The sequence below is a fragment of the Misgurnus anguillicaudatus genome, chromosome 21 (genome assembly GCF_027580225.2).
Source record: "Misgurnus anguillicaudatus chromosome 21, ASM2758022v2, whole genome shotgun sequence".
NCBI lineage: Eukaryota > Metazoa > Chordata > Actinopteri > Cypriniformes > Cobitidae > Misgurnus > Misgurnus anguillicaudatus.
Window position 1 is genome coordinate 169835 of NC_073357.2, and position 16479 is coordinate 186313.

The 16479-nt window shown below is 36.9% G+C and overlaps 1 protein-coding gene across 4 annotated transcripts in view; it reads right to left on the reverse strand.

The window, feature by feature from the left end:
- elavl2 (ELAV like neuron-specific RNA binding protein 2) overlaps positions 1-16479 on the reverse strand; it is a 36052-nt gene that overhangs the window by 16460 nt on the left and 3113 nt on the right. For all 4 annotated transcript variants that reach the window (XM_055214780.2, XM_055214614.2, XM_055214696.2 and 1 more), the window contains exon 2: positions 5337-5423. In XM_055214780.2, the coding sequence (XP_055070755.2) occupies positions 5337-5408 (72 nt within the window). In that variant the 5' untranslated portion in view covers positions 5409-5423. The remainder of the gene's footprint in view (positions 1-5336; positions 5424-16479) is intronic.

The window sequence follows — 16479 nt, forward strand, 5'->3', positions numbered from 1 at the left end:
TAGTTCACTGGACAATGTCTCAATTAATTCCCCCCTCTCCCTCTTTTCTTCTTTTAATTTGCCATCTGAAGAAGAAATTTCTCAGTTAATTCATAAGTCGAACTCTTCCACATGCTTACTTGATCCAATGCCAACTTACTTGGTAAAGGCTTGTTTTTCTCCTCTATCTTCCCTCATAACTCGGATTATTCACAATTCGCTTACCTCTGTCACTGTTCCTTCATCATTTAAAACAGCTGCTATTACACCAGCTCTCAAGAAACTTGGTGCTGACCCTAATAATTTAGATAATTTTCGTCCCATCTCAAATCTTCCATTTATTTCAAAAATCCTTGAAAAAGCAGTGGCAGCACAGGTCCATGCACATCTTAGTAACAATAACTTGTATGAGTGTTTTCAGTCAGGGTTTCGTTCTCAGCATAGTACGGAAACTGCACTAATAAGAGTAACAAATGATGGCTGCTGATGGCGGACTTTTATCTATTCTTGTTTTACTTGACTTGAGTGCAGCTTTCGACACAATCTCACATGGTATTCTTTTAAACCGTTTAACTGACATTGGTATCACTGGTGTTCCTTATGCTTGGTTTTTATCATACCTTTCTGATCACACACAGTTCGTACAACTGAAAAAATTTAACTCCCAACCTTCCCCTGTCAGCTGTGGTGTTCCCCAAGGCTCTGTCCTAGGACCCCTTTTGTTCCTAATTTACCTTCTCCCACTCGGTAACATCTTTTCAAAATTCGGTATTAAATTCCACTGTTACGCTGATGATACGCAGCTTTATATATCCACCAACCCTGACTCCATCCTTCCCCCTCCCTGTCTTACCAACTGCCTTCATGAAATAAATGTCTAGTTTTCTGCAAATTTCCTTAAACTTAATGGCAGTAAGACTGAAGTCCTTCTCATTGGCACTAATTCTACTCTCTCCAAGTCAAGCAATTTTTCTTTACCTATTGACGGTTCCTCTATTTCTCCTTCTCACCAGATTAGGAACTTGGGGGTTTCTTTGACAGCACCCTTTCATTTGAAGCCCATATTTATAATATAACCAGGTCTTGTTATTTCCATCTCCGTAATATCACTCGTCTCAGGCCATTTCTCACTTCACATAGCTCTTCTATTCTTGTTCATTCGCTTGTAACCTCTCGTATTGATTACTGTAATTCTTTATTATTTGGTTTACCACACAAATCTCTTCGTAAACTTCAGTCGATTCAGAATTCTGCAGCTCGCATCATAACCCGGACCTCATTTACTCAACGTATTACCCCATCACTCCAACAATTACACTGGCTTCCAATTAAATTCCGAATTGAATTTAAAATTCTCCTCCTCACATACAAATCTCTTCATTGCCTCGCTCCACCTTACCTTTCCGACCTTTTACAGCCCCACACCCCCTCCCGAACCCTTCGCTCCTCTTCATTGGGTCTCCTTCATACTCCTTCTGCTCGCCTAACCACCATGGGCCATAGGGCCTTTAGCCGTGTTTCTCCTCGTCTTTGGAATTCTCTTCCAGCTAACATCCGTATATCAGATTCATTAGACCAATTCAAAGTCAAACTTAAAACTCATTTATTTAGACTTGCTTATCTTTCTTGATTACTTTGTACACTCAAGTCTACTATTTTATTTTTATTTTTTATTTTATTTTATTGATATTTTTTGTTTGTTGTTACTTCTGATATTATTGTTACTGTTGCTTCTTGTTGTACGGTGACCTTGAGTGGTTTGAAAGGCGCCTTAAATAAAATACATTATTATTATTATTATTATTATTATTATTAATTGCAGCACTGTTGCTACAGAGCCGCGAGCTCGCGCTGCTCATGCGGCGGGGTGCATGCTTGTTAACATGGGCGCTGAAAAAAACACGCGCCGCACGTACTGCTCACACTTGCTGTGTGAAACCGGCTTGGACTGAAGCCACTCGCGTTGCTACTATTCTACGGCGCCACCTTTTTGGGTCTGACGTATTCTACGGCGCCGCCTTTTTGGGTCTGACGAATCGACGCGCATATTTTGCGTCAACGTATTTTTTGCGTCGACGCGTTGTCCCAGCCCTAGTGCGTTTCCACACGAACATATTAAGTGGCGGAAGTCTCCGCGTTCAGCGCAAGTCTTCTGTCAAACATATAACATAATTCGGCCCGCAGAAAGATTTTTATTTACTTAGTTGTATATTCGTTTGATTATTGATGTAAACGTTTACGTGTCGTGTCTAAAAGCGCATGTTAAACGCGTCTCAATGCGCTGTTTTGTTCTTTCAAAAGTGTGTGAGATGCGTATTTTACAGCGATTTTTATGTGAGCATACCAGTGAACACCCCTGACCACTCGCTGAGTTTCACGTCTTTGTAAACAAAAGTTTAATGCATTTTAGGAAGGTTTGTTCCAGTGCACCATTAAACCCATTGTAAAGGTGGGAGGTGAAACTAGGGATGGGCGATATGGCCTAAAAATTTATCACGGTAATTTCAGTTGTTTGTTGCGGTGACGATAAATATGACGATAAATTATTCTCTTCTGTAAAATATCAGATTACGTTATGTTTAAGTTGTGTTCCACTGTGACTGTGGTGAAAAACATCACACAACAACAAGTACACTATAATAATTCAAATCAATTACAAGTTTAAAATGTAAACACAGATTCTGTATTTATTTATACTCTCATGGTGCAAAAATAGTGCAAACAGGAAACGTAACAATGTCTTTAGATGTGTTTCAACATTACAACAGAGTACAACTGCAAATAAACCCTGATAAAGTAGCAAACATGTTAAAGTAACCTGATAATCAAAGAAGTTTAGTGTGGAACCGTCAATAGTCCCTTTCACACATACAGTCTTTACTGGTAATTTGCAGTTAACAGGTAATGTGTAAACAGAACCTTTCAGGTAAATCAGTACTCCCACTTTACCAGTAAGACAAGATGTAAGATTACCAGTAATTTACTAGTAAGTGCTATTTGTGAACGAAAAATATAGGATTACCCGCATTTAGAACAGACAACGTCAGACCGCGCTGACAGCTTCGAGCCAATCAGAACGTTTTTTTTTTTATAAAGATGACGCGTTTACCCCTGCACTGTTTACATGTGCTACAATCGAGCACACCTGAAGTCAACAGCCACATTTCTTCAGCAAAGTGGTTTTAAACAGCTTGCCATATTGCAGACGTCCTTAGCACACCCTCTGTGATTTGCAGACGGCCCCTAAAGCAGCCTAGGCAGTTATGCAGCGAATATCTAACCTAAAACTAACTTTACCTCGCTCCTCTGTGAAGCCTAATGTGCAAACGCAGGTTCCATCTGACGCCGCCTAACGCAATGTTGTTTGGTCACGAGCAACTTCGTGACCATCAGCATTTGCCACAGATGTGTAAACAACAAAATACGGACCGTGGATAGTAAGTCATAACCCGGCATTGTTTACAAATACGACACTGAGCTCACCGGCCGCGCTGCGCACGCCACAGGTAACTTCCGCTTTTTCTCAGAGTTTACTGGTATTTTGATATGTGTGAATAATGTCTTACTGGTAAAAAGACGGAACGTCACTGCATGTGTGAACAGCACGTTTTTGTATTTACTGGTAAATGCATTCTGGTAAATTCATGGTAATAACAACAAGCACCTCCTCAGCCTCACGTCTGCCTTCCGCAATGTTTGTTTTCACTCCGCACGTGAACAGTGAATTGGGCGCGCACAAACTACCTCATCAACTAGATTTACCGTTGTTATCGTGAGGCGACAGATTTTCATCGTGAGGAAATTTTTTGACGGTATATCGCAAACGATAAGATATCGGCCATCCCTAGCTGTGAGTCAAAGCGGGAGGAATTATGATAATGTCGGTCTTTACTACATCACCAATCTCAGGAAGTAAACTGTTGTAGTCCTAGTCTCAGCCTCAGACGTCACGCCCACAAACTGTTGGCTGAACGTCTGATGTTTTTCGTACACTTTTCTGGAAACCCTGTGAGAATGTTAAAGTCGTCTTTGATTGGTTGGAAAAAAAACGGATTTCCAGGAGACGCGAGTGTCGCGATTAGTTTCAGTCCCTGGAAAACAAAGCTCTGACGTTCCATTGAGGAAGAGAATCAGTCAGGTTCTCCTGAATTGCTTGTATGTGTTAAAAAGTGGAGAGATATGCTTCAAACAGATGTTTAACAGGATCGTCTCATTGGTGTGGCTGTTGATGAAGTGCTCAACGTTGTCCTATGGTGAGTAATGTTGTTTATTTAGATACTATTTGGTTGCGGCTGGTTATTTCAATAACTGACTTGTTGCCAGCCGGCTCGTTATTGTGGGGAGTCCGAAACGTGACGCTAGATGAAACAAACTGTGATTGGTTGTTTGACATGTTGGTCAAACAGCTCGTGGGCGGGCTTTGTCCAGAAAAAGCAGCGAAAAACACCAGACCTTCAGTATTGAAGGTCTGGCTACGCGAGACTATTGTAGTCCAAGAAAAGACATTTACGTTGGAGATGAATACTCGCTTCGTCGTTTACTTTGCATATCGTTTACATGTACTAATACACACTTACACATCAAAGGAAATGTAAAATTGTGAATCGGACGATAATTGTTTTTTAAAATGTATTTTTCCTCCCCAAAACAGCCAAACATCTTGGTAGCCCGACAAGAAGACACAATAGCCACGGGACATCAGGCTAGCGATTTTGTGAGCCCTGTATTACAGTTTTTACCAATTGCTTACACACATTTTCAAAACTTACTCTCCTTTTTTCAAAACTCTACACACAATTCTCAAAACTGCACACACAAAATGCAAAATAGCTCACATCTCCTTCAAAATGCCACAAACACTGTCAGAATCAAGCATTTGCATCAACTTCTTTCATAATAATAACTTTTTGGATATACCATGTAAACACTGCTAATCTAAAGCTCTTTGGTCTTTCGTAGGCTTATATCTACATTTCAATACAATGTTCTACAGTGAAAGTAATCTGCTGAGAGGGGTAACAAGTACACTGAAAACGCCAATGCAATGTAGAAACAGAAAATATTTATTAGTCCAAACATTACTGTTATATACATTAGCATACAACAAAACTATAAACATGTAAACCAATAGTATATTCTATCTTTGTGTTTTAGGTAGAGAATTGTGTGTAGTGTTTTGAAAAAAGTGTCAAAGGCTGAGAAATAGCTCATGGTTTTGAAGATTTGGCATGTAGTTTTGCACTTTGAGTGAGAGCTTTCAAAAGTGCGACATGAAATGATTTTGTGTGTAAGCAATCGTAAAAACCTGTAAAAAGCACCCAGTGAATAAAGTACAAGAAAAAAAAAGAGTCACAAACCCCAGTCCACGGCTCAGCTGCCCACGATCCACTTCTCAGAAGAGAAGCCACATCACACAGTCTGACTGCCATGACCGCTGAGGATGTCTGCAAACAAAACCACAAAGTCATTCACAGCGGCATCAACTACATACACGCCACTTTTCTTTTACTTCATTAGTTGATCGGACCCTCAGGATTCGATTCAGAATGTATTCTTACGGTACGTTGCACGATTCATGCTAAAATGTGAATCACGGTTTTTCTCCATGGGAATTGAGATCCCGATTCTCTCATCCGATTCTATTTTTTTTACAAAAACATTTATTATGCACTTGACTTAAAAAAAAAACACTGTGCTACAGTTCTTTCTAGGGATGCTCCGATCAGGATTTTCGCAGCCGATACCGATCACCGATTTGTAATCTTCGTGATCGGCCGATACCGATTCCGATACCGTTTTTTTTTAAAGCTGATATGCAAGCTCTTTGATGACTGTAACTGTTACGTTTTTTCTAGATAAAATAATACCACTTGTTGCCTTTGTTATATTACTTGCAGTAATTAGGTATATTATTGTATATTATTATTTATTTGAGAGACTCAAATAAATAAGCACAACAAATATTTATTCTGCAAAGAGAAATTTAATATGGCTTTAAAAAGGCTTATGTCTCCTAAAAGTACTGAAAATAAAACACTTCACAGTCTTTACTGTATTAATTAAATATACACGCATTAGTATGAAGTATAAAAATTCTTTAGTTAAGAGCAGAGAGTGATTTTATTGAGAGATGAATTAGGTTACTGCATCTTTAAGAAGTGGGAGAGAGATATCGCTCTGTTCACGTGCACTGATGACAGGCTGCTGTTTGTGTGGGCGGCGGCTGAACGCAGACAAGCAGCTGTGAGGAAAATAAAAGTTTAAACGCTCAAAACTTTAAAACGCATGGAAATAAGAAACTTTTGGCATGAGGATGCAATTGTCCGTGATAGATATGTGTTGTATACGCTGTTTGATGGGGATGTGAAGACGCCTCGCGCAGTTGACCGGAGCGCGTCCTCATAAATGATACCCATATCTCTGTAAAGGCAAAGAGAGACATACAAATCTGCACGCCACACATGAGCAACGGCTTGTAAAAATGCTCACGCTACGTAAAAAATGTCTTTAATTGCAGCCGCATTCAGGATCCTTTTGATGACAAAACTAAACAGAAAGATCGGTTTATGAGATCGGCAGATTTAGCAAGCACCGATCGAGTCATTTAATGCCATTATCGGCCGATACCGATCGACGGCCGATCGATCGGAGCATCCCTAGTTCTTTCAGTTATAATAACATGTCTTAAAAGTCTCTTTTCCTTATTTTATAAATATGTTAAAACCACTGATCTATATAAATGACTAGATTGCCCATAGAACGCTTGACGTAACTGCGTGAGGTGAAGCCAGCGCAGAGTTCGAGCCGCCATCTTGGTATACCCAAACGGCAGAGAGCGTCATTGACTTCCATTCAAAATCATGTTTAAAATTTACCCCCTTTACAGCGTATCGGTTACACAAGGTTAATTTTTAGGATATGTGTATGTTAATTATTTGTTAATTCTGGTGTTATTTGCAATGTTTATGTTTTAATCAGGCAGGATAATGGATTTATAAAAAACCGTTAAGGTGAGTGTGTCTGTTGCATTTGTTAATGACACGGGTATAAATAAAGTTTTTTTTTAACTTCAGCTACAAAGCATGATTATTTATTTAGATTTCAGAATGAGCACGTTTATTGTCATTAATACTAAATAAGCTGTGGTCTGTCTGCTGATCTGATACTGTAATAATAGTAATAAAGATGAATGTATAATAACTGATTAAAACGCAAAATGTACAACTTTCAGTAAACACTATGTACATGCTTTGGACGTTTGTGTTGTAATAATGTACAGAGTAACTTCACATTTAAAAACGAAGACGAGTAAAGTGATGTTTTATCATTAAAATCTGATAACGTCCATTGATTTAATAGAACGTTTGGGTATAGACCAGTTCAAATGATGTAAACAACGCTGGTCCAGAAACACTTCCTGTTACAGTTTGTGACAGTTATTTTTTATTTTACATATATTATTATCTTTAAGATGTTTGTTTAACGTCAGATAATTCAGGTTTATATGTTCTGTTGGTTTATTTTATCCCAACGTTTATCTAGTGTTAAAAAACGGAAACGGGAGGTGCTTCTGGACCAGTGTTGTTTACAACTTTTGAACTGGTCTATACCAACATGGCGGCGCGGTGGCTTCACAAGTGTGACGTCATGCGCAATCCACTCATTTATATAGATCAGTGGTTAAAACTAGGGATGCTCCGATCAATGCCGATCTCCACTAATAATACGTGGCCGATCACTATTCTGAATCGGACAGCCGATCTTATTACAGCTATTTCATGTACTACGGCTTTTGATCAGTAAGTCCTTATCGATCTAAAATCAATGTTAGTTAGAGTCGTTTATATCATGCATTTGAAAAAGCAACACTCGTCAAACATAATTATTAAACATATTCTTTATTATCATGAAAATACCTGAAAAGGTTTGAAGAACAGAAATATATATTTAATATAAATATATCCTTCAGCCCATTTCATGGAGCTGCGTGTCATCACAGCTGCGTGTGTATTGTTCTTCATCTACAGCACATTAGGGCTGTCAAATTTTAATTCGAATTTCGAATATTCGTCGAATGTAAAAAAAATATGCATATTCGAACGTAAAACTTTGCATTCGAATTTTACCTGTGTCAGGAAGCTCACGCAACGTTATGATGACGTAACTGAAGCGGATTGTTATACAGAGCGGCTCAGCCAACTATGCGGAGCAAGCCAGCGTTATTCATTTAAAAAATAGCAAGAAAAGACAGTGGGGATTACGAGTCGGACAGAATACGTAGTAAAAGGGCTGTGTGATGCTTCTTTGGTTTTTGGAGCATCAACTGGAATTCAACCGCAAAGTGAAACTAGCTGAGATGACAGAATTAGTGTCGTCTGGTTCTAAATGCAGTTTTAAAGTTTAAAATAACTGATCAACACGAAAGTGCCATAATACAGCTGCTTGTTTAGCAACATTAAAACCATATGTGCATCTACAGAGTCCACAACGCATATGAGAGAGTTGCAATGTAGCGCCGCGGTGGCTTTATTTTTATGACTGACTGGAAACTTGACTTTCACCTGGACATTTGATATGCAAGTTTTTCATCAACATTATCTGCGTGAAATATAAACATGATGATCATCTGCCAACTCGACTGTTTCAGTACGTTTCTATTAATTACGGAGAGTCTGCTTTATTAACGGCTTCGCTCTGCACGTAAGTTAAACATTTCTGTTCTGTACTTACTCGCTTATATTTCTACATATTTTCAACCAAGGAACACACAAAATATAATATAAGTTGTTGTGAATAGCGTTTAAGCTTGACAAAATTTAAATGACTAATGATCTTTCCCACTTATTTTGGCTTAAATAAAGATTCATTCGTTTTCATACTTTATTAGAAACACGTACATTTATCTACTTATATATTATATAAAATGCCCTATATTAATATGCATTCGTTTTGTACATTTACAGGTGCACAAATATACTGGTTAATTTTGATTTCATTAAGACACTGTTGTGTTCTGTATTAACTGAGGCTCTGTAATTTTTTTTTTTTAAATTTAATTAATGTACGGTACATAAAATAATTTGTAAATGTATACATGGATAGTTTCTTGACTATGTTTGTGTTAATAGCCTACACACGCTGGCTGTTGAGGCATTTTGCACTTCCAGATATCTATGTGCACTTTTGTTCCTTTGCATATGAATTTAAGAAATTATCTTTAATTTATTAGTGTTTATAACATTCGTTTTAACCAAAAATATGCTGTGCATGATTTGTTTATATTATTGGGGCTTTGTGCTGCGCCCTCTTGTGGGCTTTTAGGAGTATTTTCTCCAAGATAAAGTAGCTCTTTATAATTCGAATATAATTCGAATTTTATTATTTTTCAAGGACGAATTTCGAATGTACTTGTTCAGCCATTTTGACAGCCCTACAGCACATTTTGAGTTTCTGCACAAGAGAGCGCCCCCTGGCTTTTGGATGTAGCGGCATTCACCGTAATTCATTGAGAAACATAGCAAGCATTATCGGCCGATCGATCGGAGCATCCCTAGTTAAAACACGTAGTGTAAAACGGTAAAGCTAATCTCAACAAAACATAAGCATTAAGAATTTTGCTATTTCATTTAATTTAGAAGTTAACCTTTAACAAAGTCATGCTGAAAACTATAAGAGCACTAAACAAGTTCTTGTTTAAAATCTTGTAACGTTTTTGTTATATAATATTGCTTTTTAAAAAAAATAAACATTGTGGCATGAAAAAGTAATAAATAATCCAGCAGTCCCAGTCCATCGCCCAAAACAGAGAGTGTGAACGCAAAGTGTAAAAAGGTTAAGACAGAATATATTAGATCCCAGGTAAAAATAAAGTATGCTTCAATGTACTTAAACCACTTAAATACTAGCAGCCAAGTACATTTGTAAGTTATGTAAAGTTATGCTACAAATATACTTATTAAAAGTAAAGTTCTACTTGAGCAGTACTTCAGTTTACCTGAAAAAGTAAGAATACCAGTACCAACTAGATTTTTATTGAAATAAATGATGTCTTAAAATAACACTTAGATGTTCTTAACTTAATTTTAAGAAGTACCAAAAACAAATGTGAGATATAAGCCACAAAATTGAGTGCATGAAAATAGTACATTTAACAAGTGTACTTAAAAGTGTATTTTATTATGTGCACTTTTTTCACCTGGGATAGCATTTGTTAACTCTTAACACCCCACCCTGGACCTCGGTAATTTTCAAACCCTGGCTACGGCCATGCTTTTAGCTTCCAAACACGCATACAAATGATTTCTCATACAAATGATTACTTTATCAGACCGTCAGGGCAACAATAATTTGTGTCATTTACAGGAAATTCACAAATTAAAGATAGAAAAGTGGCGAAATGTCTGTCGGCTCATGAAGACACGCACCATGCATTAACAAATATTTTTTTCTTTTAACTGATAACGTTAATCGGTCATCCCTAAAAAAAACTATGGATTTTTTTGTAAGGGAGATAATAGTAAAATGTAGAATGGTTCCTGTTAGACAGAAGGTAAAGTGTTTGGGACAGTGGGTACAGACAAATGTTCATGCATGATATATAAAATGTTGTATCCTTGCGACCAGGGCAGGCGCTAGCTATAGGCAGAGTAGGCAGATGCCTAGGGCCTCAAACTTGGAGGGGGGGGCCTCCATTACTGCTAAATCCATGTGCGCTAGTCCGACAATCACTACTGACAGCATTAAGTAAAGTTTTAAGGTGAGTTCGACTTTATGCGAAGCTTCCGCTGCAGGAAACGCAGGCGGATGACATCAAGAGAATGACTGATAAGCAGACTCCTCTATATGATTTCTTGATTCGCTCTTGCGGTGTTTTGATATCATCTACTGTCGGTTCTTGCAGTGCCTCATGAAGTTAAAGAAGCCTAGATGAACAGCATTCAAATCTCTGCAGCTGACCGACTTTGAGTGACGCTGAAAGTGGCTATCATGTCCTTTGATTCCTGCTTAGCAAAAGCAGCATGCAAAGACAGTTCAGCACATGATGCAGGTTTTTAAAAAAAATCGTAGCTTTGTTTTGTGTATCAACGTCATTTCAGGACAGATCAAACTTGAGCGCTGTTGATTTTGTTTAGACACTTTGAATGCATGTGCACAATCGTGGAGAGCTGACTATCAAAATAGTCAAGTTAAAAAAGTTTGTATTTCAAATAGCAAACAAAACTTGTGTTATTAAAGTAGTCTACCTAAAGTAAACTGTCTACTTTTCCCTGTAAGTCCTTTATTTTAGTTTTCAAATCATGAAAACATGATGCATATTTATTGGGAAAAAAAACAATTTAATTCTTCTGCTTAGTGGTTTGTTTAACTTCCAGTGGAAACTGATGGATATTTAAGGTATAAAAAGGTACCGACATAGAAATATATCCATAGTCTAATAGATAACTTTATATATTGGTTCAGTAAGAGGGGAACTCCTCTTCATACCCAGCTAAAATAAAAACAAAAACGTTTTCTAGGAGTTGTTTATCTGTAGTTTTTTAGGGTTTTTGCAATGTGTTGTCTTAGTGTTGTGTTTGTGTTATCACAAAAAGGCGGTGTTTTAAATAAATTACTGCATGCACAACAACAAATTTGACCTGTCTTAAAATTATTAACACATGTGGTTTTGCATAATTTCTAATTAAATTTTAACATAAATTTAATCAATTTGTTAACTTTATAAAACAGAGAAGTAATGGGGAAAACATGTTTAATCACTGTAGTGGTCAATTGAGTTCTTACAGGGTCGAAAAAACCACTTTCTCCAGGGGTGCAAACTCCTCAGGGGTGAAAAAGGTGACAAAGATACAATTGCTAATTTTTTATATATATATATATATATATATATATATATATATATATATATATATATATATATATATATATATATATATATATATATATATATATATATATATATATATATATATATAAAATTTGTATTTTAATTTTAATAGTTTTATTAATTATTTATTCATTGTAAATCTTATTAATTTGAGCATTTACTAATACATTTTTTAAAATCAAATTTGAAACTGTTAACCACAAACTAACATCAATTACTGTAATGACATAAACAAGAATTAATAAATGCTTACAATATATTGTTCATCGTTTGATCATAATGCATTTACTAATGTGAACAAATACAAAGCGTTTAGTGTTACAGAAACTTATTTAAAAAAGTTTAACCCTAACCTAACCCTAAAAAACTTGGTATTTCCTATTATTCAGTAGGCCATAAACAAACAATTCAGGGTTTGTTCTGTTCACAGTAGGGCTGTCGCGGTAACCGCATGACCGCGCTACTGAAAAGCCCAACCGCATGGAAAAAACCAACCGCAACAACCGCGCCTTTCACGTTAAATTCATGAAACTATATGCCGCCTTGTTTTTCACGACATACAGTACATGTATAAAAAAGGCCAAATAGATTGTCAAGAGTTAAGAGAGTAAGCAAATTTGTTTTTCGTAAATTTCAATTAAAAATGTAATACTTCATATTTCGTTAAATCATACAGTGAATGTGTGAAAAAGTAAAACTGAGATGACAGAATATCTGTGGTGTCGTCTGCCTCTAGATGCAGTTTTAAAGATTAAAATTACTGATAAATATAACTGATAAACACAAATGACGCCAAAATATAACTGGTTGCTTACCAGCATTAAAACCTCATAAGCGTCCGCTCCGTGGATGCAGCCAATATAACGCTGCGGTTGCTTTTGTGAACTGAATGCACACTTGACTTTCACCTAGACATTTAGATATGCAAGTTTTTCATCAACAGTATCTGCGTGAAAGATTTTAAACATTGATGATTATCTGCCAACTCGACTGTTTCATCCCAGCATCCTCTATACACGGAGAGTCTGCTTTATTAACGGCTTTTCCTTCGGTCCGCGTGAGCTAAACGTTTCCGCTTTTTACTTTTTTACTCGCATATATTTCTACATATTTTCGACAAAGGAAGACACAAGATATAGACCCTTTGCAAACACGTGACCTAGACCACGTGACGACGCCATGCTGGACGGCAAAATCACTGACGCACTAGGTTGATTAGTAATAGACGAGCGGGATTTTTGATTAGTTTTAAACAGTTTAAATATATATTACACTAAAATACATGGCTTCTTATATTAAGGAAGTTGTTGTGCCGTTATCGTTCGAGGTAGGGCATTTGGTAGGTGCTCACAAAAAGCGCTATTTAGAGAAGTTAGAGATAGCGGGACTGGATACCGACCCTTACCCAGAGGTGTAAAGAGTAGCTGAAATCCATGAGTAAAAGTACAAATTCCTTACTGTAAAAATTACTCCACTACAAGTTACAAGTTACCAATTTAAATACGACTTGAGTAAAAGTATTAAAGTAACCCAATTTAAAAGTACTCAAGTATTTTTACTCGTACTGAATGTTGGCTCAAAGATGCACTAGTCCTCAACACAAAGAGACATTGTAGATCTGGGCAGTGAAAACTAAGAAAGTTTATTTATGAGGTTTTATTTCCTAATATAGAAAAGAAATCTAACACCTCAAAATTTTGACCTGGCAGAACAAACACAGATTAAACATTGTCATAGTCTTTTGACCAAAATTTAATTAAGTTTTAGTCATATTTTTGTCATCTGAATTGATTTAGTTTTAGTCTAATTTTATTCAACTAAATGCCATGAGATTTTAGTCTAGAAATCTACATTCAATTTAATTTAAACCCATTTAATTTTAGTCTATTGTGTACTTGAATGTGCCATGCTGAAAAATATATAGCCTAACTTTGTGATATAAATATATGGTAACACTTTACAATAAGGTTCATTAGTTAACATTAGTTAGCTACATTACTCAACATGAACTAATAATGAACTGCACTTATACAGCATTTATTCATCTTTGTTAATGTTAATTTCAACAATTACTAATACTTTATTAAAATCTTGTTAACATTACCAAATATTCTTATATAGGCCTATCCCAAAAAAGATATAATTTTAATATTTAAAAAATTCCTGTAAACTAAAATTACACTAACAGAAATATGATAATGCATATTAAAAACGTGAAGTTGTTCATTTGAAAGATTAATTGAAAACACATGTAGTAGACGTAACACCACTATCTCACATTAAGTGCACTACATTTCTTCCGTCATGCATCCCTCTTTACAGTAAATACATTACAGCATACCTAATTAAATGTGAGGACAGTGAAATTGTACACTTATTATCAATCTTATAATGTACTTAAGTTACTCGGGCAATCAGTACAGGACATCGCTGGTTTATTTTGGCTTATATAGTAAGTTATATCAACTTATGTAACCAGCTCAGGTTAGCTGATACAGTAGCGTCAGAGTATATAAACATTTGTGCTTGCCTTTGAGTTGCGGGATGATCCTCCTGCAATCGCGCTTCACTTTTGTTTTGATTGTAGCATCACATGTTTAACAAAGGGTCTCTTGACAGAAGCAAATGTGATATGCATCCATATGTTTGCTCTTTATCTCTTCTCTCAGACCAGACGCGAACTTTTTTCTACAGTTTATGACATACGCAGCACGCAGATGTCCCGCTAGGGTGGCTCAACGCAAGCCATTCAGCGTTTGACATCAAAGTACCGCGAGACCAGACTTCTCCATATGCATTTGATTCGCTCTCGCAGTACTTTGATTTCATACGATTGCTCTGCGCAACGCCAAATGAAGTCCCTCAGTTGTGTGTGTGCGTGTAACCTCGCGACCACAGATTCTATCCATCATCACCCTCTGACACTTTCGTCTCGTTTTTATTTGACGAATAAACAATGAAGCCAGTAACGTTAAGTGTCATTTCAAATGTAGTGGAGTAAAGAGTACAAATACCCAATCAAAAATGTAATTGAGTAGAGAGTAAAAGTTGCTTATATTTTTGATACTCAGTACAAGTACAAAGTAGCCCAAAAAATACTTAAGTACAGTAACGAAGTACATTTACTCGAGTACTTTACACCTCTGCCCTTACCTTCTTCCTCCTACAATTTTCACGGACCTCATTAAACGCCGAGGCTGCCCGACTTCAGCCCGCATGATTTGTACCACTATGTGGTAAACGGGATATCCCCATACTACACTGGTGCTGATCTTAAGGCTTTTAAAAGTCTGCAGAGCTGCCAACTTCTGAGTTCAGCTTGGAGTGAGATTTTTTTTGGGGGGTGGGGGTTTGTGGTAATAATTTTTTAATATAAGTCCTAACCATTTGCCAATTGATAATAGTGTGGATTTTAGCTATTTCTGTGTTAAATAGTTGGAAAAGACTGCTTTAAAATGGTTCACAATACAAATCGAATCATATTTTAGAAATTATATTGAAATAAAAGCTTTTACTGAGTTTAAATGCCTGGGATTAGAGTCTTTACCATTATTTTATACACTTCTATTATGCTTTCCTTCTGATAAAAGTGCCAAAAAAGTTCTTAAAATCTAATGAATACGGGTCTCTGTAAAATGTATAAATGCAGATAACAGCAGCTTTGATTCAGTTTATCCACTGAGAAAGAGAAGCGTAAAGTGACGATTTGTGATTGGTGATACAGAGACTGTCACAATCAAATAAACCAAATGAGTAGTTTATATTAAACTTAAGCAACAGATAATGTGTATGTCAAGACCATATAATTATATTTCGTATATATTATTGTTTATAGATGTCAAATATCAATTGACTTTTTTCTCTTTTATTAAAACCTGTCACCGCAAACATCACGCAGGCTTGTACTGCTTGCAAACATGCACACGCGAGTGATGGTTGATTAAAATTGCTGTTTTCTGAGGGTATCTGCTTTTCATCCAGACCTTGACGCTTTGTGTGTTCGACTGGTGCGGAGCTGACTGATCGGCGTATGACATCAGAGTAACGCGAGAGCAAAGGTAAAGGCGGACCCTTCTGTAACATTTCGACTTGCTCTCGCGGTACTCTGATGTCCTCGATGCCGAACATCCTGCGCAGCGCCACATAAAGTGAAATGCTCTTTGACTCTTTGCAGCAAAGTACCAGCAACATGAGAAGGTGGCACGCAAAAGACAGTGAAGGTACGCTAAAATATAAAAGTGTCAGTACTGCGAGCACTGGTTTAGCTACTTACATCGTGAAAATGGATGTGTGGCGTGAGAATGGGGTCAATTGCGTGGGTCTCACGGTGAATGCGAGAGAGTTGGCAGCTATGATTTATGGTGTCACTGCAGCATTAAACAATAACATTCATGTAAAATAATGTATTTATGCCACTTTTCTGTAATGGTAGGTGCATCATAGCAACACGAAATAACCATTTTATGACCCTAACGAACACAAACACGTACTTGTTCGGCTTGCCGTCCGTTTACAACATAGCACTTACGCCGTCCGTCATGGCGTCCATAATTCGCGCGAGTAGAGCGTGACGTCACGTGCAAGGGGTCTATAATGTAAGTTATTATAGATAGCAT